The sequence below is a fragment of the Labrus mixtus genome, chromosome 13, assembly GCF_963584025.1.
Source record: "Labrus mixtus chromosome 13, fLabMix1.1, whole genome shotgun sequence".
Classification (NCBI taxonomy): domain Eukaryota; kingdom Metazoa; phylum Chordata; class Actinopteri; order Labriformes; family Labridae; genus Labrus; species Labrus mixtus.
Window position 1 is genome coordinate 13,254,874 of NC_083624.1, and position 21,646 is coordinate 13,276,519.

At 39.2% G+C, this 21,646-nt stretch overlaps 1 protein-coding gene across 2 annotated transcripts in view; it reads right to left on the bottom strand.

Moving 5' to 3' along the window:
- Positions 1-4,952: 4,952 nt before the first annotated feature.
- Positions 4,953-21,646, bottom strand: part of epb41l5 (erythrocyte membrane protein band 4.1 like 5) — a 35,858-nt gene continuing 19,164 nt past the window's right edge. Inside the window, exons 15-26 of one of the 2 annotated variants that reach the window (XM_061053784.1) lie at positions 21,100-21,145; positions 20,664-20,776; positions 13,635-13,786; positions 13,366-13,463; positions 12,014-12,148; positions 11,631-11,698; positions 10,792-10,914; positions 9,347-9,428; positions 8,924-9,004; positions 7,788-7,850; positions 7,349-7,488; positions 4,953-6,982 (exon numbers count right to left, since the gene is read on the bottom strand). In XM_061053784.1, coding sequence (XP_060909767.1) covers positions 6,913-6,982; positions 7,349-7,488; positions 7,788-7,850; positions 8,924-9,004; positions 9,347-9,428; positions 10,792-10,914; positions 11,631-11,698; positions 12,014-12,148; positions 13,366-13,463; positions 13,635-13,786; positions 20,664-20,776; positions 21,100-21,145 — 1,171 coding nt within the window. In that variant the 3' untranslated portion in view covers positions 4,953-6,912. Of the gene's footprint in view, positions 6,983-7,348; positions 7,489-7,787; positions 7,851-8,923; positions 9,005-9,346; positions 9,429-10,791; positions 10,915-11,630; positions 11,699-12,013; positions 12,149-13,365; positions 13,467-13,634; positions 13,787-20,663; positions 20,777-21,099; positions 21,146-21,646 lie in introns of both variants that reach the window. The other variant, XM_061053783.1, reaches the window with a different exon arrangement.

Below are 21,646 nucleotides of genomic sequence, written 5' to 3' on the forward strand. Positions count from 1 at the left end.
CGTAAGTTGAAGTTGGAGGTGGAGCAAAAATAAACAGTTACTGTGCTTGGGTCTATAGAACGTTATCTGTCAAACACAAACATCTGAACGTGGTACTTAACAGTTCAATGCAGCACTGAAGGGATCAGTATCCTCTCACATATGTTTTTATTATACAAAAGGCTTTGACTATGAATACCCCCGATACCACCAAGATACATGCTCTCTCACCCACCCAAACAAAGACACTAAAATGCCTGAGCTTTCAGCCTATTTAAATAGGGGGGTTGTATGCTTCTAGCATTTTAAACTAGAAGCGTATACGACCCCCCTATTAGAACCCGATCTCCTACAGTTAGCTCAGCAGGACCTTGTGAAACCTATCTGTGTGTGAGTAGGTGTGCACGTGCATGTGGTTGAGTCTGCTTTTCTCTCAGAGTAAACCTGTTGAATTTTTAGGCAATGTACATAAAGCCAGGTTCTTTTCAGAAACCACCAATGCTCGCTCATACTCACACACACACACACACACACACACACACACACACACACACACACACACACACACAGATGCTCCAACATTTGTTCACCCTTTGCAGAATTAAACTTTTCATCAAGGTCCGTTTATCCTGCACTAACAGGAAACTTCATAAGGATTTGACAGATAGAACAGGGGAAGTAATGGGAACAGATGTTAGGGCAGAAGTAGAGTATGATGAGTAGAGGCTTTACCAGCATCTGGATTTCAGCCAAGATGAAAAAAAAAAAAAACATGTTTTAATTAGGAATACACTAAACCTGCCTGATACAGATGTCATCTTTCTCCTCACAGGACTCAACGTATGAAGAAAGAGTTTTATCTGAATGTCCGACAACAGCCTTTATCCTGGGGAATTGTCTATTATCATCACAAGTTATTTGAATTTGAATTATTATAGTTTTCTGTTCATGAATATGACAGCTGTGACATTTTTGCAGCCCATGTTTCCTAATTTACATCAAAACTTCTCCCATCTGTGGAGACGTTAGCTGTAAGCTAGCAGCTATGTCTCAAAATTAATCAGAAACTCTGTTTCTGTCACTGTAATGTGTATAACATGGATTTCTAGAAACCCAGTTACATATCAGTATGCTTAAACATATAACAATTGGTAGTTGTTGAAAACCCTAACACATGTATCCCATATACATATTAACAAATATGCAACAAAATGAATGACACTGCTATCATACCATAGTCTCTGATAATCCTTAACACCCAGATAAACTGTGCTGGTTGCTAATCCTAACACTTTTTTATACTTTCTTCAGCATTCAGAGTATATAATGGTTAAAAAGTGTTTTCCCCAAAATGTTCAATGTAATACAATGTCAAAAGTGTTGGAACCCACGCCGTTAAGAAAAAGTTACAAACTCCTTAAACACTGAGAGACACCATCAACTTGCCAAATTGGCACCACATTTCTTGTCTTATAAATATATAATTCTTGTTAAAATAACAAATAACCTCCAACAAAGTCCTGTCATTGAAGGTGGCAAAAGGTGCCAAAACTGCAGTTTTGTCTGACCACTCAAGGCTGGCTCCAATAGTGTGTCAATCCCCATACACCCCCATGTTGAAAATACCAATTTAACAGCAGAATTGAACATTCGAACAGAAATGTAAACAAGACGATTTTGCAATATTTCTTCAAATTGCTGTCGTTCTTCTGTCTTTTGAGCAAAGTACAGCACTTTGGTCAGCTGAAGCTGTTTTTAGATGTGCTTCATGAACACGTTTCACTGGACTTTGGCTTTTTTTAAATCCTTTGTCTGAAGCCTTCTTCAAAAAAAAAAAAAAAAATACATTTTTTAAAGAGGGCTTGTCATGTTCGCTTTCGTGGGATCTAAACGGGTGACATCAGGGCGCGGGCCAGGAGCCAAATCTCCATGAATCCACCTAGAGCTTTGAGCATGCTTAAGCAATCATGACCTGGCATAAGGTCCATGTACGTAATCAATTATTCATTTGGAAGGTGGGGGAGAGTCGGTCCATCTGCTGAGGGGAGCAGTCCTGGCTGAGTTATTGAGCTGTGTGCTGTCTGCTGTTTAATAATGGTCCAACTATGCGTTGCTCTGTAGCCGGGACCAGTCGCAATCGATCAAGTTCAAATCACTGCATACTGAAATGTAAACCAGTATTGCAACTGACAAATAACAGCTGTGTTTGCTTTTCTTCTGCTTCTAATTAAAGATGTTCTACCATGATGCAACCCAAAAACAAAACAATTTTTCTTCCATTATTTCATTTAATTTGCAAAAAAAATTGTCTTAAAGTATTTGATTCCTTGACATTTGTTCACTCCAACATAATTACACAAATAGCTGCTGCAGACATCACTCATATCCTAACATGAGATTAACAGACTTTTCCAGAGAAAATGAAACACTAATCTTAGACCTGGAGATATTAGATTGTGATTTATAGACCTGGCAAAGTGCATCCTGGGGGAAATAATCACTGAAATCCTGTTTGAGTCTGTGTACATTTATTATTATTTTTTACTGTAATATCAGATAAGAAAGTCATAATTCCAGGCGCTGATTTAAAAAATAGATCTGCTCCCACTGAGTGGGCTCTCTCACTCTGGAGCTACACTACACTCTAGAGGTTAACACCAAAAATAATGCCGTCCTGCTGCTGCTGGCACTGAATCTGTATCTTATTAGAAGATCACATATTGGCTGCTTTTACTCGTGGACATATTTTCTAGCAGATTTTCAAAGATCTGACTAATTTGGCTAAATAGTCTGTACCAAAATAAATGAACAAAGACTTCTTTAAATTGTTGAAATTTAAAATAATGACAATAATGAGTTTGTTATGTCACTTTTCTGCAATGTATTAGAGGCTCATAATATATTGACTCATGTTTCACCTTCATGTAGGCTATATGTAAATATGTAAAAAAAAAAGAAAAAAGAAAAGGGCATTGATTTAGCTTTCTCAAATGTTTCTTTCTAAAAAATAAAAAAAGCCTTATTTTTCAGTTCTACCTTCATTAAAACATTATAAATGACTTTGGATATTAGCAGTTTTACATGAAGCTAACAGTATCAGGTTAAAATGTCAACATTTTAATGAGGAATAAAAAGCTCAGCAGCTCCGGTCGCTTCGTTCCTAAATGTTTAAAATTGATGCTATGCTTCCATCTAGTGGTAGATTGGCTAACATGCGCTAAAGTCTGTGATTTAAACTGCGATCATGGAGACAGAAATGTCCTTACAGCTCAGGGACCAAATGCTGCAGTGTTGATATGTTCGCAGCTCACAGCTATAAATGGGTGTCCTTTAGATTAACTCTCTGTGCTCCCTTTAGGCAAAAGATGAAGATTAAATGTTTCTGTCAGAGAATCTTTCTTTAAATACATCTCTATTAAGTTCAGCAAAAAAACTACATTAAATATCTGCTACTCATAACTTTCTTCCTTTACGCACATATATCACATAACATCACTATTTATTTGTTTTTGTGAGTCCAATTGTGATAAATATGCCTTCTTCATCATACACATGTCAAAATAAAATTAAAGGTTTCAAATGAATGATGCTGGATTTCATTTCGTTGCTTTAGCTTCAGGGTCCTGTTGTTGTGTAGACCGACTTAACATCACAATAATGTGTTTTCCTGGCACATTTGAACAGGACAGAGGCGTATTTTTCAGAAGTTTTTCATCAAACACTTGATAATGACGTGATTAGTATTCAAAAGAAAATACTCTGTACTCTTGTTTTGTGACAACAGTTAATATTGTAAGTGTCATCCTCTATAGGTCAAATAGAAAATGAAGCCAATAACCATTCACTACCTCACAGAACAAAAATCTCAAACTGCGTTCTGATGGCACCTAATGAGATTTTTTTTCAGTCTTATTCTGCGATCAACGACTGAAAGCTAAATATGAGGACTAAGAAGTGAATGAGTGTTTCAGATCAGCTAATTAAATACTATAATATCTCTTATTCAGAGAGTATAACACCATCAGTGGGGGCAATGAGGTCATTCATCAATATTCCTCATGATCAGGATCATATAAAGAATTGTTTACTCTCCTGGTGATACCAAAGAGATTACCATTTAAATCTTCTGAAGCACTGTGTTACTTATACCCTTCATCTAATGACACAAAGCCACTAGCAATAACACTCAAACCAGATCATTATCTAAAAGACATTTTATATTTAACAAGCTCTGCTGAGGAACTTGATTGTACTAAATTTCTGATACAATGCCCGACAGTACTCGTGAGTTTACTCTAGGGCTGTTGAAAGATTAAAATATTTAATCATGATTTATCACATTTTTAATTGCATTATTTCCCATTTAAATATAAAAATTGTTGGGCTTTTATTTTGAATTTTTCTGTACTGTCTTCAGCGAAAGTACCCAGCTTTTATTTTGAAATAAGGTAAGGACCTCCTGGTTGATCAACGGTTACAAAACACTCCTGAAAAAGGAACTCCTTACAGATTAAAACCTTAATGAAAACAGCTCAAAGGAACAGTGAAGAAGTGAAATGTCTGATGTCGTGAGGTGGATATTGACTCGTCAGCTGAGCTGTCTGAGAGCTTTTAAAAATGAAACGAGACTTTCAAAGATGCAGCAGTGTTTAGTCGTTCTTTTCTACCACTGCGACTACACAGAGAGGTTTATCCACGGTGACCCTAAAGGGACAAAATAGCAAAGAAAAAGCATTAGTTTCAGACCTTAACTAATCCCAATTAACTAGTTAATGCTGACAGCTCTAATCATACGTTTACTATGATTTAAACCAGACAAAATCTGTTTTTTTTAGAGGGAGCCAGGTTTTAGTTCATGTGTTAAAAAATATAATCACATGTAGACCATACAGTAGCTAATTAAGAATGTCTTGAATCCAGCTGTATCAACAGTCAGTAGCCTCAGAATAAAAATGCATGAAATACAAATGGACTCCTACTGTAGCAAAGCTTTACTGAGTCATGATCAGGTATTCCAGACAAAGAAAAAGTTCATATAAAATTGCATTTGAGATGTATAATCAGTGTTTTTCCAGTCAGTGTGATGAGTAATACATGTTCTACTTCTTCTGTAATAAGCAAACATGGTGATGCAGAAAACTTCTTGGGATGTGGTAAGAATACTGCTGACATCATTTTCAAAAATATATATAAATCTACTTCATATCTACAGCCAGCTGATAGCATTACTCTGACAATACATTACAACTGTATATACGCTACAACACCTTCAGACACTGTTTGAACACTTACACCGAGTAGCATAAATAACTGTCACTGCTAAGAAAATGCTGTATAACAGTCAGCTTCCCTTGTTGAATACAGATCATGACATCGACAACAAAGTGAAAAAAAAAAAAAAACTACCAAATTTAATGAGTCTTATTGATTATAATGTATGGGATACTGAAAAATAAAACAAATACAAGTCTTTCTTTAAGAGTTATTCTGATATCATCCATTAAGATAAAAAAAAGAAGGTAGGCCTCAATTTCACATACAAAACCAGCTTTAAGATATGTCACACGTTTGTCTCCAGTAATAAAATGTATCAGCAAATTGGATTTTGACAAGTTGTAAAACTTTGCTATCGTGGCATCTCCAGCATTCTTAGACGAGACTATTTGAATACATTCATTTTCCATAAGGCAGGGGTAGTAGCTACGACGTGTTAGTACAAGGAGTAATGTTCTATAACAGGGTCAGGTTATGTTATAGCATCAGTTCAGATATCCAGCGGAGTCATTCCAAGTATCTGGACACAAGTGTTTACCTGCAGAGATCACAGTTAACGGTTTAAACATCAATAGAGCCACGTCATGAAATGCCACAGGTGGGAAGAGTGGGTTCAGGAAAAAGGTACAGTCTCACATTCTGCTCAAAATGCTAAAACTTCATATTCTTATATTGTCATCTTTGAGTCATTTGAACACACTCAAGAACTAATTCTCATCAGTAATGATCACTTCCTTTTGCTGCTCGAGAACAGAACAGCAATGGGCAGTTTTAAACATCAGTAAAGACAGCATGAGTAAGAGCTGGATAATAAAAGTAAAAAAAAACAAAAAAAACAAGTGGTCATCTCTGTTGTCAGCCATAAAAACAATTCCTTTCTAGTTCCAGTGTTGCAAAGATAATCCAGTGAAGTCTTCGTAGGGCTGAAGTAGTAGCTGAATTTCACATGACGTATTTTCTGGGTTAAAAACAAAACAAAACAAAAGGGGTTGTAGTGTGCTTCAAGAGCAGTACAGTGTAATATCCACATGTGTGTCAGGTCAAGAGTCCAGGTGTTTCTATCTCTCTGAATCCACATTTTGAGTCACTGCCATTGTAGTTTCTACAGATTCTTTTTGTAGTCCTTCCTCCAGTGTACTTCAGCAGCTCTATGTGCTGTGTGATCAGAAAAGCTCAGAGCAGCAGGGATCCAGCGGTGTGTTAAACAGTGATAAAACAGCATGACTTACAAAGGGGAGAGGGAAGCAGCACTAAAAGAGACACCCTCCCCTTTCAGTCCAGCGGTGGCTGCTTTTACAACGTACCATACAGTGTGAGAAGGGTGAGGGTTTTTGACTGGATGGACTGAGTGAATGGCAAGTCACAGACAGTGAACATCATGTTAATACTGCAGCTACATGTTTCTTTAAAACTAGCCTTTGATTCATGATATCATTGAATACTCCTATTACTTTCCCTGTGTGCTAAGTTCAACTTGTTCAGTCTTTTTGTCAGCGTGGGTGCAGTTGTGTTCATGGTCCCTCTTCACAGGTTCCTGCAAACCCCCAGTGTTCAGCACAGTTGTCCCAGCTTGTGTGTGTAGATGGGTGATGGGGTTATTGGGAAAGTGGTCAGGGTAGAAGAATACTGTGAAGGCTGCTACTGTATTTCCCACCCTCATCAGAGCTCAGTGGTCAGGAGACCTCTGGGTTTGGCTCCATCCTCTGGCGCTGGCTGCTGACCCACAGGGCTGTTAAATGAGGGGTGAAAGACATTTTTGCATCAGAGAGAGAGGGACTTCTAATCCTGACAAATATGCTCATTGCATTGAATTCAAGTGTAGGGAAACCTGTATTTATCAACAATCTCTCCATGAAGTGAAATGTCTGCAGTAACTGACAGGACTTTTACAGATATAAGAAAATATTGAAAGCTTCATAGTGGACTTGACAATACTCATATTAGAAGAAACAGCATGAATTACATTCAGCCCGCCTTGACTTGCTTGCATTAGGAGTTCAGGTTAAGTAGACATTTCCCTGCTCAACCAGCAGGGGGCAGCATTCTACCAAGCTTGCTTTAAAAAAAACGAGCGCTTCGTGTTCTAGACTTTTACCTGGCCGAGATGGTGCTGCGTGCGTGAGCGAGGAGGGGGAGGGCTGGGGTGAGAGCTGCTCCCCCATCTGCAGGCAGAGGAGGGTTGACCTTAGCAGGGGGGTCGAGGTCGAGCAGGCCGTTAGTAAAGACACCAGAAGGCTGCATACGAGGGGGACGAGGGAGAAGGTGTGAGGTCACTCTACATAGCCTCTACATCAGCATGAGTGAACAGCCACTACACAAGTGCATTTGGTAACATAAGAAAACGTATAAGCCTCGTATCACTACAGTCAGGGCAAATAAGACGAATTTAGATTATATAAAAACACAGATGAAATCATGATCCCAAAGTTTCTCACTGTACAAAACTTTGAAAAGTAAGACAGACAATGGCACAAAACCAAACAGAGCAGAAAGCAGAGCTGTTAGATGGGTAGGTAAAGAAATCCATCACTCACAGCAGTTGTGGGAACGATCCAGCGGGGTGTGATGACTGGTTTGGGATGCTGCACTGGTGGTAGCTGAAAAAAAAAAAAAAATCAGAAAAGTATTGTTACACTCTAAGGATCTTTCTTATTTATTACCTGTAATACTTATTCAACCATGTCGACCTACTGTAGGGATGCCATGGTGAGAATGCCGCCCACATATTTATAAACTCATGACAAATCCAACGTCACCTACTTTTATATGATTCAGCATCTGAGGCATCTTTGCCTCTAAAGCTGATATAGTGCATTAATGATAGATTACAAACCATGCCATCATTTTGGCTGAAGAGAGCAGGACAATAAAAACAGGCTAAGCAAGAACTTACAGTACACTGCATGTACCTCTGAAGTTGAGCAAATAAACAACATTAACTGCTTCACTGCTGTATTACATTGAATCAAATGTATCTCTCATTATGAGAGTGTCAATATACTCATAAATGATGTGAATAGATGTAAGTAATAATTACATTTCTATCTCTTGTAGAAATGCCTAAACACTTAATGTAAAATCCGATGTATAAGACAGACTATTTTTTCATCTAGAAAGTTAGCTGCGTTCTATATATCAGTGCAACCAACAAATTCATCCCTGTTCACTCAGTGCAAGCCGTTCTGGGATACAGAACTAGACTTTTTAACCATCTTTTCTCCGTCATGAGAAAGAGCAGTGGTTTACTGTTCAGTGAATAAAGCTTGTGGCGTGCTGAAATAATTGAAAAGACTCCTCCGTTAACAGTTAACGAGTGACCAGCGGAGTTGTGCTGCAAGACGTGAGGGAGTAGGGTATGTAGTAATCCACAACTTTCACTGCAGGCTGAGAGCTCAACTACCGTACTGTAGCTAGCAAACTCCACACAGTAAAAACAGACTGAGCTATAAGAGCTACAGAGCTGCACAGCAATAGAATACAATATAAATATTCACGCAGTAAGACAGTTCAACCTATTTCTGGCTGGGAGACCACAAAAATCAGACTGTGTCTTATATACCAGTGAGATTAAGTATGTTTGAGTCAGACTCTTCCCCGTGTTCTTGAGTGTGTCATTACAGACTGTTGTTCGTCAAAGCTGCCTACACATAAAGTATTTTTGTGAACTTACCACAGGAGTTGGGTCAGTGAAATCAATCAGGTTATCAGAGAGTGGGGCGGTCATAGGCAGGTCAACCTCCTCTGCTTTAGCCTAGAGACAGTCACAACATGCCAACGTACAGTACAAGCTGGTATACATGCTAAATGACAACATTTGTTTACACGAGTGAATACACGTCAAAGAGATTCTTTTATGAAACACTATTCCTCAGTCTCAGTAAGAGTGGAGTTCTGCATCGATGTAAATCCTCCCCGTAGACACATTTTATAATATATTGTCTGCTTTTTATGCTTATCAGACCAGATGGATGTATACAATACAGTGTTATTAGTCATTGTTTACAATTCAACATTTCAAATAGAAAAACATGTATTCTTGTTCCTTTACAGCAAAACAGCTATTTTCTGCTAAGTAATTCAATAATCATGTTACCTTTGGTGCCATGACTTCAGCAGCAGACTCAGAGGGCATCTTGGGAACGGAGGGGTTCAAATCTTCAGCCAGCACCTCGACACTGATGAATGGAACAAGAAAGAAAAATGAAAGACTTCACAGAAGATGTCAAATTAATGAAAAAAATCTTTACACAAACATAACCAGCAATGTATTTCAAGTTCCTTGTTTTTGACAGAGTAGTTTTAAAAAAGCCTTTGGTTTGATGTTTTTTCTTAATTTACTTAAAAAATATCTTCATACTAGTCAAGAGTCCCTCATTTATTTAATTCATTTGATTTTGAAATACGCCACTAATCCCTGAGGGAAATTCTGGTTTACACTTTTATTTTAGAGACATGCTTCTCACACACATAAGCCTGAATCACACTCATGCACACACAGGATCTGTGGACATGTATTAGTGGAGAGATGTCAGAGTGGGGCTGCAGCACACTGCTATGCAGGGAGCGCACCAGAGCAGTTGGGGGTCCGGTGCCTTGCTCAAGGGCACCTCGACAGTACTCGGGAAGAGCCACGGCACCTCTCCAGCTACAAGACCAACTTCCGTATTTTTGGTCCGCACCAGGACTTGTACGAGCGATCCTCCGGTTCCCAACCCAAGTCCCACCTGAGCTACTGCCGCCCCCATGCAACAAGAACAAATATATCGCTTCAACACAACAGGTCCACATTCTCCTCTTCAGAATGAAAATCCCAGGAATAGTGGGAGCCTTTACTGCATCGATGAGCCTGGGGCCATGCAAACTCTGTGAACTGTCTAAGCACGCGTCTGTATTTTTTGTGTCATCCTACTGTAAACACTTAATGAGCAGGGACGGCAGCAGTTTCCAGGCAGAACTCAAGTCATGTGACTCATCATGCTCAGATGCTCACAAACACACACACACACACACACACACAATGCTCATACATGCCAACAGATGTCGACAAAGACTGCAAAAAACACAAAGCAACACCTTTGTCTCAAATTGGATCATTGTGAAATGTGCATTGTATTTGCTTTACGTTCTGCTTCCAGGGGAACGCAAGCTGGAAGTGTTTGAAATTATCTTCTTAAAATAGAAACTGTAGAGGCCAGAATTTTCTTCCAACTGTTCCTTGAATTAACAAAATATGCTCAGTCCATGTGGAGGTTCAAAGTGTATGGTACAGGCACAGTGAACCTTAGAAGACATTTATCCTTCCATTATGATTTGAAAACAAATATTTGAAAGACTTCATTGCAGTTTTGATTAAAACTAAGTAAAGTTGATTTTTTTCCTGAGAGACCTGCAATGATTCACCCTACACTAATGTATTCTCCCAGTTTCTCCCTCTCCCTTGCTTTTTTTAAGCAGCTACAGTGGGAATTATTGATACTCAGCACTTCTAGAGTAGGTGCACACAAAGGTATTCGGGACATAACGGACACACACACTGACCTGGCCCCTGCTGGAGACACCAGTGAGGCTGGCTTGAGCAGGTCCCAGGAGTCTTGAATGTCGGGGCGACTGCTAACAGACAGGGACGAGTTACTGCCCATTCGCCCGGTACGCACCTTCAACCTAGACAAAGACAATACAACATTTTGGTTTGTATTTAGGAATTTGTTGCTTATCTGCATGATACCTTAAGAAAAAAAAAAAACGACCTGCACAACAGGGTCAAATTGACCCCAAAGCACAGAGTGAAATCTTTTCCTAAAAATGAACAAACTCAACCTGAATCAAATCTGAATGTGCGACAGGGGATGAAACACAATGAGTTAACATCGCATTACTACACATCTTGTTAGAAAAAGAGAATTGTACATATAATTTATCATAAACATATTGTATACTCTCACAAATAGCACTAGCCAATCTAACATGGCTCATTCTCCTCTTCTCATCAGGAGCCACTGACTGTCTCCCTCTCATGCAAGACAATGCAGAGCTCTGCTTGTAAGGATGAGCTGAAGATGATGTCATGTTGTGAACTACTATAATAATCCTCATGAATATTCAAGTAGTTAATCGGCTCTAGCAGGAGGGGAGAGCTGCGATTGGACGAGACAATGTGTTGACAGTTGGATGACTCAGGAAGACGGAGGAGGAGGAGGGAGAACTTCAAGACAAAGCCATTGTCACTGAAATGCCAGCGACAATGGCATTCCTCCTCTCCATGTGTACTGCGACTGTTCGCTTTATTAATATTACAAGTTTACCTAAGAAATATGTTTGTAGAATTCTGTAGCAACAGACTTTCTTCTTAAAAACTACTAATAAGAGTGTGAACGTACCTGGAAGAAGGCTCCTGTAAATTACAGTTTTTATCTCCAACTATAACCACATGTTCCTCCGAAGGGCCCTGCACAGGGAAACAGAGAGGGATAAATCAGTGGGTGGGAAGATAAGCAGGTCAAGAGAGGGATGCTGAACTTATAAACTCACAATGACATCATAGCTATAACATGGGCATGTTTGTTTCCAACGTGTTTAAATTCAGATTTAATGCTGCTCTGACACAAATACTTAATCCCATTTTTTTTGGCCAAACTCGAGTTGTTGTCAAATAGAAAGATGATCTCTAAAGAATACAATGAATCAGTGCATTTGATTGTTCAAAGGTTTCTCTTTCCTCCGTCCATATCTGTGTGTACAGTTGGTGGTCTTTGTTCATCACCTTGAGGGCAGCGGCCTCAGCTTGTGCTTTCAGGATGTTGCTCTTCAGATCCTCTGGGGTGCGCAGTGGAGTGACAACTGGACTACTGCCTGTGCTGCTCAGGCCACACTTCTCTGTGAGCTTCACCACATCCTCCTGTTTGAGCAGGACCGAGTGAGGCCCCAATCCCAAAAAGAAGAACAGAGAGAGTGAAATATGGTTTTCACATCTGACAGAACTGAAACGTATGCCATGCCACCCCAGCCTCAGGGTTTAAAGTAGGGCTGCCAAACGATAAAATATTTTAAAATCAGAGGTCAGTCATCAGATTAATCACAGAATTTCAATAGTTAAAAACAATGAATCACATTTCTGATTGCATGTTTGAAATAACATTATTTTGCATCTCAATAAAAGTGTTTGTTATGCTTTTATTTTGTATTTTGTACTGTCTTAAGCTACATTGCTATACTTGCTGTTTGGATAAATACCTGCATTCATTTTAAGTGAAAATAAGGAAGCACTCGCACCGCTAGATCAAAGAGTATGATATGGATTTAAAGGCTTTATATGCGATTTTTCACACTTAAATGTAATAGAAATCAAGTATATCCTCTGAAAATAACTCTGTGAGTCATGACTGTCTACAATGAGTGTAACACCCGAGTCCCACTGTCTGTGATGTTTTCCGAGTTTTCCGAGTCCTATCTTCAGTTTGTTTACATCGCCAGGACGGCCGGCCGGCTCATCCCCGCTCGTATAAAAGTTGTTTAATTGAGGGACTAGAGAAGAGAAGAATAACATACTGTACTCACTGCTTAACTGAATGTCATGTTAGCGTTTCTAGATCACGGTCATTTCAGGTAAATTTACATGCAGTGTGAAGATATGCGCATAATAAAGATCGCTAGCATTAGCATGCTAACACAACAATGCAGCGCAAGTTGTTTTGGGTTCATGCTGGTGCTCAAGGGCGACATCTGCTGGATCAAAAAATTGCATATTCTTCCTTTAACCACGGAAAAGGAACTCTCCACATATCAAAAGTTATTGATAAAAGCTAAATGTAAAGGTAAAAAAAGTTAAATGTTTGGTGTCGCAAAAGGTGGATATTACTTCTGACTCATCAACTGAGCTGTGTGGGAGTCTCTTACAGTGAAATGAGCCTTTAGAAGGCGCAGCGAGCTGTGTTGTTCTTTTGGATCACTCTGGGTGCAGGAACATGTTGTATTAACTAAAGTGTCCCGCGAGGGTCAAAATGCCACGTGATTAACGCAGTTAGAAATGAATAAATGCATTAATTTCGCACAATAATCGCACTGACAGCCCTATTTCAAAGTGTTTACAAAGTAACTATAGAAACAAAAACTCACCTGATTATTCATGGCCATGTTGACATTGATGTTGTTTCTCGGAGTTGCAGGAAGTGGTGGACTGCTCTCTAAAGCCAGCTGCTTCAGACGAGCGGATGCTTCTTGAGAGTGACAATGTTACATTTCAATCAATACAGGTTCATACACATTGACCACACTCCTAGAATGACACTGTTTTCTGTTCATGATAAGTCTGTGAAACCACATTTCTGCATAGACCTGTCTCTGAATGCTCTTTGTTGTGTTTGCCAGGCTTTCTGTAAGCTCACCAGTGAGGCTGAGAGGATCGTCCCCGGCGACACCGGGGGTAGCATAGGCGCTGCTCGGTCCGGCCTCCTCTGTAGCCGTCACCGGTGGAACGACAGGAGCCCTGAGGACATCATCAATGCACGTTTCCATCAGGTCGGCAACCATGGGCACACTAGAGACAAAAAGATAAACAAAAGAGGGGGATAAAACAGAAGCAGCTGATTAATATGGGCGGTAAACATGGTAAGAGATTCAATTTTAAACATAAAGAGAAACAAGTGAGGTGATCAGATGAATACAACAAAAGATTGTACATCCATACAACTTACCTGCAGCATCCATTAGATAAGAACTGACTGCAAACATGGCAAACTCACAGATGATGACAAGGTAAAGTAAATCCCCATCAACAAACAAAAACTTGAATGAAAAAGAAAAATCTCCCTCTTCAACAAAAATGCAATGTCCTTGTAGTCTATTGTTTTTGAAAAAAAGGGGAGATTTGCTGTTTACAAAATGTAATATGTTTATCTTAAAAATCACATCATTGACAAAGTTTCTGATCGTGTAGGTTCGTTCACAGGTTTCATGTGGTCAAACATTCATTCAAACACTCCACTAGAATAATAAAAATATGTTTTGTTGTTCTTACAAGAATACAAGAAAGAATAAAAGACAAAGAACAGTTACTGTACACCTTATGGAAAGATATGGGAGCCCTCGAAAGAAAATCACCAAAATCAGTCTGAAGAGGTTTACATTCAGCCAATGAAATAACTTCAGTGTGAAATAAGGCAGGTTAAAACCCTCAGACTTTAAAGCAAACTGACAGAAAACGTTTGATACACGGGTTTTGGTAGAAGCTCTTCTCGCAGCAAAGTAATTACCTCATATAAATGTAGCCCGAAGACACGGTGAAACACAAGAGGTTTATATTACTGTATGGTGCCTGAAGGGAGAACAGGAGCTAACACACAACACACCCAAAAAAGTAAAAGAAAAAATAAGAAAGTACAGTGCTTTGCACAAGGAGAACTCATAACTCAACCCCCACATGTTAAGTAATCCTCTTCAAAGAAACAGCAAGTTTATATCCAACCTTCATGTGGGCAATAAACACAAACATGACAGAAAGGGAGGGGAGGCATATTTCACATACCCACAAAAGGAATTTTGCAAAGGAAACACATTATCACCACTGTAGTAATCATGCATAGAAGAGGGATTTCATTGTCAGATATCCAAGCAGTCAATATGTATTCAATTGTAACATTGTAATAATTCTTCGTTTAATTCTAAAAATAATCTAGTTGCAATATTTATTTTGTTATTGTACATCAGTGATGTTGATTGTCACATCTCTGTTGTTGATTTAACCTCAAGTTGAGAACAGCAACAAGGTCTCATTGCTAATGGTAAATTGACTCGAGTTTGTTTAGTTCTTTTCTAACCTTCTGACTACTCAAAGCGCTCCACCTGTTCACACACGGGCTGCCATGTAAAGTGACCATCTGTATTAACTAATCCCATTCAAACGCCACCGACGAAGCAGCGGGAGCAACTTTGGGTTAAGTGTCTTGTCCAAGGACACATCAGACATGTAGCTGCAGGAGCTGGGGCTCGAACCCTCAACCTTCCGGTTGAACTGAGCCACAGCTGCCCCAAGTGTGGTCTGCATTTTCAAACGGCTAAGTTACAAGTTTAATAGCATAAAGATAATATCATTAACTTTCCATTCTGAGCCCAACAACATGATAATCTTCTCAGATTGTGTATATACAGTAATGTGGTAGAGACTCATTACACATGAAGTACTCTGTATAAACCTTAATACTCTTCTGTGACAGATTTTGGTCTTTATTCTCATAAATAAAGTTCAACATACAATTCAAAAAGATATACAACCTTTGGTCAGTGATGTTGTAAACATTATACTAAGCAGTATTATTATAAATATCATTATTATTATCTTCTTCATTGGTGGAGCAGTGCAGGGAACATTTGATCAGTGGTGTCGTAAGGAATCAGTGAATATTCATCAGTCAAATCCACCATCGAACTTGGTGGTTGGGTCAATTTCCTTAAAACCCTACCCAACTGTGTCTGCACCATGGCATTGGTGATCACAGAACAAACTGTCACAGTGTACTTAAAAACAGACGAATTAAAAAAAAAAAAGAATTCCATTCAGTGTTGATCATCGTAATAGTATTGTGCTTGTTTGACTTCTTGCAAGAAGATGGAAGAGAAGGAAGCATTAAGGCTACGATATGTTTAGGTCAGCTTAATACTAGATGAGAAAAGACAAAAAAGAAGCATAATCCAGCATTTCTAAAAATGTGTTTGACACAAGTTAAAATGTACAAACGAGATGACTTTATAAAATATAAATAGTCTGTTTGAAAGGCGACATCCTGCTTCATTCTAAACTAGGCTAACAACCTCAGAGACAAATCTCTACGGATGAGAAATATATCAACTTCATTTCAAACAGTGCAGCAGATCCATGAATAGTGTACAACTGATTACATACAAAATATAACAATCACATTTGCTTAAGAGGAAATCATTTGAAGGAATTTAAGTTTAAATCAATAATACAGTTTTGAAAATATAAAAAACAAAGCTATTTTTTTTTAGATATTTAACCGAGGAGGGCAGGTTAAAACTCTCCTTTAAAACTTTGTAGTCACAGGTTAAACTTGTAGTTTCCTTGCAGAGATGAAAGTTAAGCTGAATTCCTAAGCCTTACATCGATACTGTGTCACCCAGCCAGCCTGTTTCATGAGGTTAAGTGTGAAGGACAGAAGAAAGAAGGGGGGGGAAGGGAGACAAAATGTAACATAATGGGAGGGGAAATAGGGAGAGAACGAGCAAATGAGGGTCACTTTTCAGAACTGTCATGAGTCAAGGGGCATGAGTCAAGGAAAAGTGGCATTCAAATACAGTGACTAACCGAAACGTTAAGAAGAAAAGGAGGACATCATTCCCTTCTTCGAGGGATGTTACCAGACTGAATATTTGATACTTTCAGTTGCTTGTGTTGAGGAATGTTTAAGGCTTGTGTCCTTCCATGTGGTAAAGTCACCACCACAAATACCAGACTGTTTTCATAGGCGTGTCACTGCTGAGCCATTCCCATTCATTAACCTGCTGTCCATTTAACACAGTACAGAAGGTGAAGGCCGTTAAAGAGTCACTCGGATCCGTTTGAAACTCCTTTGTAGGAAGCTTTGATGACACATGAGCAGGGAGGATGAAGGGAAATGGAGACCTGGGAAGAACAGGTTGGAGGATAGGGGAGGGGACAAACAGGAGGGTGGGGGGGAGGGGGGGGGGGGTGAACAGATGGGGATAGAGTGAGAGTGAGGGTATGTAAATTGTGAGTGAGATTAGAGGGGAGGAGGAAGGGAAGCATTGAATGACAATAATGCAGGAGAGGGAGATTGTATGCAAATAAGGGAGTGAGAAAAAGCTTGTTCGACACAGGATTTAGAGAAAAAACGGAAAAGAGGACGAGAGCAGAAGGCGGCTGATAACATGAGGCTGACAGAAAAAAAGTGCTAATTCTTATTTACTGCATGTTGTCACATACGTGCTTTCTTTAATGCAAACACGTTTCCTTGAGGATTTTCTTCAGTAGTGCCAACGCCTGAACTTTGTTTCGTCCTGTGTTCACTTTAAACTAAATCTTGCCACGCAAAATAATGCTGTTTAAAGTCATTTAAATGTAATGTTAGTTGCATAACAACTTTTTTTATAAACTGGATGTTCATGTCATGATAGCAGCAGTGTCAGGAAACTAAATAGACAAAAGTACATTGCCTCTGCAACACTGTACACAAGTGCTTATTCAAGAGTACTTTGACATGTGTTGTGAGCACTTGAGTGAAGTGAAGTAGACTGAATCTCTCTGGAGCGTCAGTGACCTGGCTTAGCACCTCTAACATCTGAGGTCTGATGGCTAACATGTAACTTGTGTTTATACATTCAGTCATAAAGGCTCAGAGTCACACGCTTTAAATCACAGTGACAACTCCTCTGAGAGTATGAGGGATGTAAGGGAGTGTATCGTTTTCCAATTGGCAGAGTAACGGCGGCTAACTTGATGATGACTCTTGATAGTGGAAACGCCACAAAATGCGTGCCGTACCGTGACAAACCGAACTGAACTGCTTGGTGGAAACGGGGCTTAAGTAATATGACAGCTATCGTTGTTTGTCCAGGTTCAGGTTAAACTCTTTGTAACGCAAAACAGTCATTATGGTCATGTTGTCATCATTAGGTTATCATCTCATAACTTTACGTGTATGTTTAATAGACTTGCTGTATTTATTCTGATGCAGGTGTAGTTGGGGAATAACGTTAAAGATAGCAGAGATAGGAGACTCATGTTATCAACGAAACAACCGAGGGGTTAAGAGCTTGTTGTTTCGCCGCTCCACGCAATGTTTCTAAAAGCAAAGGGGAGAAAAGCATGGCGTAAGAAGGGAAGAGCACCATGGATTAGTATGATGTATTAGAGATACAGCAATGTCTCTTTTAAAGCGCCCTCTTTTAATATGCTCTTTGAGCTGTAAACTGTTGCCGTGGGATAACAGCAAAAAAAATAAAAATAAACTGAGAGGTCATCTCAGAAAAATACACAAGAACTGTCAGTACTTCTATCTGTGATGGTGAAGCAGTTTTTTTTTTTTAAATCATGAAATGAGTTGATAAGAGAGGGGATAAGACTCCACAGAACTCTGAAGAACATACTGCTTAGTAATGTAGGCGTGTGTTTTGTTTGCAGCCATCTGTGGGTAAAGTTAAATTTTAAACACACTTAAAAGTGAACACTACTGTGGAGTTCAAATCAAGAGAGACCTTGCTGCACAGGAAAAAAAAAATGTGTGAGAAGGTTAAGTTCTAAAACTATTTACTATTACAAAGTCTCAGAGAGTAGGATACAGCATCATCAGTATGAATAGTCACCACTTCTGCAACGCCACATCTGTACACCTGTTATTGTTTTTTTAGGTTAGTAAATGAAGAAGAAAATGGCTGCTGCTCTACAGAAATGACAAGCAATCCTCTTACAACTACTGACCAGAAATGTTCTCTGTTAGAAACAGGATCACCCTAAGCTGTAAATCTGAATGAGCTTTTTTTCCTCCCCTGAAGTCAGAAAAGTCTGCTCAGGATAGAAGAGGTCCTACTTCCCAATCGGGACCAAATAAAGTGTCTCCCAACTTGAAAATCTAAAATTGTCTTTGAGCCGAGTGGCAACTTAACTCCAAATCGTCCTCAAGTATCATTCTTTTAATTTGCGAGAACATTTTACAGCTTAGAGAGGATAAATGAGGGTTTGCAGCAGAGTAGCAGGAGACTCACAGGATGCACAGCAACCCATAAGATGACTGAAAACAAAGACACCTACACAACAGAGCCGAGCAAAGTTTTGAACAGGACAGAGCCAAAGCCAAAATCAAAACCCATCGCTGATTCATGAAGCCAAACACAAGATCCCTGCAGAGCACCCCAAAGATCACATCAACATCCTGCACCGATTAGGTTAAAGTTTCATGCTGATCGAAAGTGGACAGACAACAAATCAAAATGTCATTGCATGAAAACCCATTTCCAAAGCCATAATTAAGAGCTCGCCACTGCAATAGCAACTGATTTGTTAAGCCGGAGTGATGGCGAGGTTCAGCATTTGATCGTACCTACCTGGCCTGCTTCCAGCCAAGGCCAATTTGCCCTCAGTACATGTTTATACTGGAACACACAGGGGAACATGGGTTTATATGTGATGGGAATGTGTATATATTCATCTGCAGCACACAAACAACAGATTTACCCCAGACAAAAAAATAACTGTCACATTGCACATTTACACACAGTTCACACAGAGGCAGCAATGCTGAGGTAATAACGGTAAATATAACACTATAACAGGGGACACATGCGATGTGACATGAGTATAGAAAACTTCATAACTTCATTTTTTGTCAAATAGCTGATCTATTTTTTATTTTGTAAATCTATTTTTTTGTACATTCTTAATTTTTATTTTTTATTTAAATTGTACTGTGTTCACTTTTTGTCTGCAATCTTTGCTCTTTGCTGCTGTAACACTGTAAATTTCCCCATTGTGGGATAAATAAAGGATTATCTTATCTTCTAAAACAACAAAAGGGTATAGTAATCATCATTACAGAGTATGTGTACCTCATCATCTCTTCACCGCCTGCCTGTTTTTTTTTTCATGGCTAACCACTACAAGTTTTGTCTGCTTTTTATCAAACTGAAGTCCATCTTTCATTATTTTTGACCAGACCTCTATGTTCAATATTATAACACTGCACTCTGGGCATTTTGGTATGTGCATTCCTCCTCTAAGACACTGACATACAAGCATAACAAACTTATCTTCCTCCTTAAAGTGTCTAAAAGTGTTTGTGAGAGCCCCTGACCAACACACTGTTCATACGCTGTGCTTCATGCACACTTAAAAACAGTTTAAGAACATGACAATAACAGAATATGACAGCCAATAAGCATCGAAAGGTCACACAGACACAAATAGAAAACTGCACCCGAGTAAACTAACTCTGCCTTCCTCTCTTTCTTCTCTGCCTTCCTTGGTCACAGCAAGACATGGTGAGTGGATAAGCCGTGTTAAGCCACTCTCATGGCATTAGACCGTAAAAAAACACACCAAGCTATCTACCCATTTCTTTCAGCAAGGATCAGTGGGCTGCTCAAACCTTCCCTGAAACGGCATTGTTTCAGGGAAGTAAGTAAGCACTTAGATGTTGTAAGCTTATGCTGGCATACAGTACAAAGCATTAATTGGCCTTTTGATAAAAAAAAGATATATCCATCAATTTTCTAAAGTTAAAATCCTCCTCTGGGGTTTCAAGGGGCAGGACCACATTTCATCAAATACTGGATGTAATGTGGGTTCATAAAATCTTTAGATAAAAAAAATGAAAGAAAAAAGAAAGATGTTCAAAAGCCCTGACTCTAAACCAGGAGGAAAGTTCAACTTTTCAGGTACCAACCTCCTCTTTTCTCCTCCAGGACTCCGGGGTAGAGCCTCGATTTCCATCGGTACACAAGCAGAAGCTGCTACAGGGCTGACCACAGGCACGGCAGACCAGGCGCCTCTAGTAAACTAAAAGGAAGAAAAAGAGAACAATGCATCAGAAGGTAGGGATATACAAACACTTAGTCTAAAAATGCATTAAACATTTCTTTGTAAAACAGCTTTTTCATAGATATTTTATATTCATGATATCCATACAGAACCGATATTTTCAATATGAAATCATCTAGCATCACTGGCATTTTAAGTTGCATGTCCTCAGATCTTTCTGTGGTGGTTTTGGGTTTGATTTCTGAGTTTAAAACATGTCTATGTCTGCTGCACCGCCACGTTTAATTCTCCTCCACAAAGCAGGGAGGATTGAAACACACACAGTAATCGTTTCTCCTCACCTTGTTGTCTTTACTGGAGCTGACTCCATTGCCAGAGGAATGAGCCCTGAGCAGAGAAAACCAATTAAGATTTTAACCAAGCAACAAATGTCATGTTCTAATACAACACATGTATTCATGCTGTAATTACTGAACTAGTTTTAAGTGGGGTATGTCTGAACACTTAAAAGTAATTATCAGGAACTCTTACAGCCTCTCATGATCCTCAATGATTTCCACAGAGCACAAAGCTGAAAGGTGCAGGCCAACATGGGCGACTTTATAGTTTGTGTCAGCCCACACATGAGCTGAATATTGCGCCAATACAGAAGTTCAATTTGGCAACAATTGTGAGAATACTTTTGTATTAATTTCCAGTAAATCAGGTCATTAAGAGCCCAGTTCTTGTTAAACACGTTAATGCAGCATCCTTTTGACACAGATTTAAAAGATGCACATATTTGGTTGCATCCTCACAGTGAAGGTCTGTCTGATCAAATGTGATGAAAAGTCATGGGAGTGTTTATCATCAGAATGGTTTTAGTCAACAGGTCCGGTGGAGGCATAA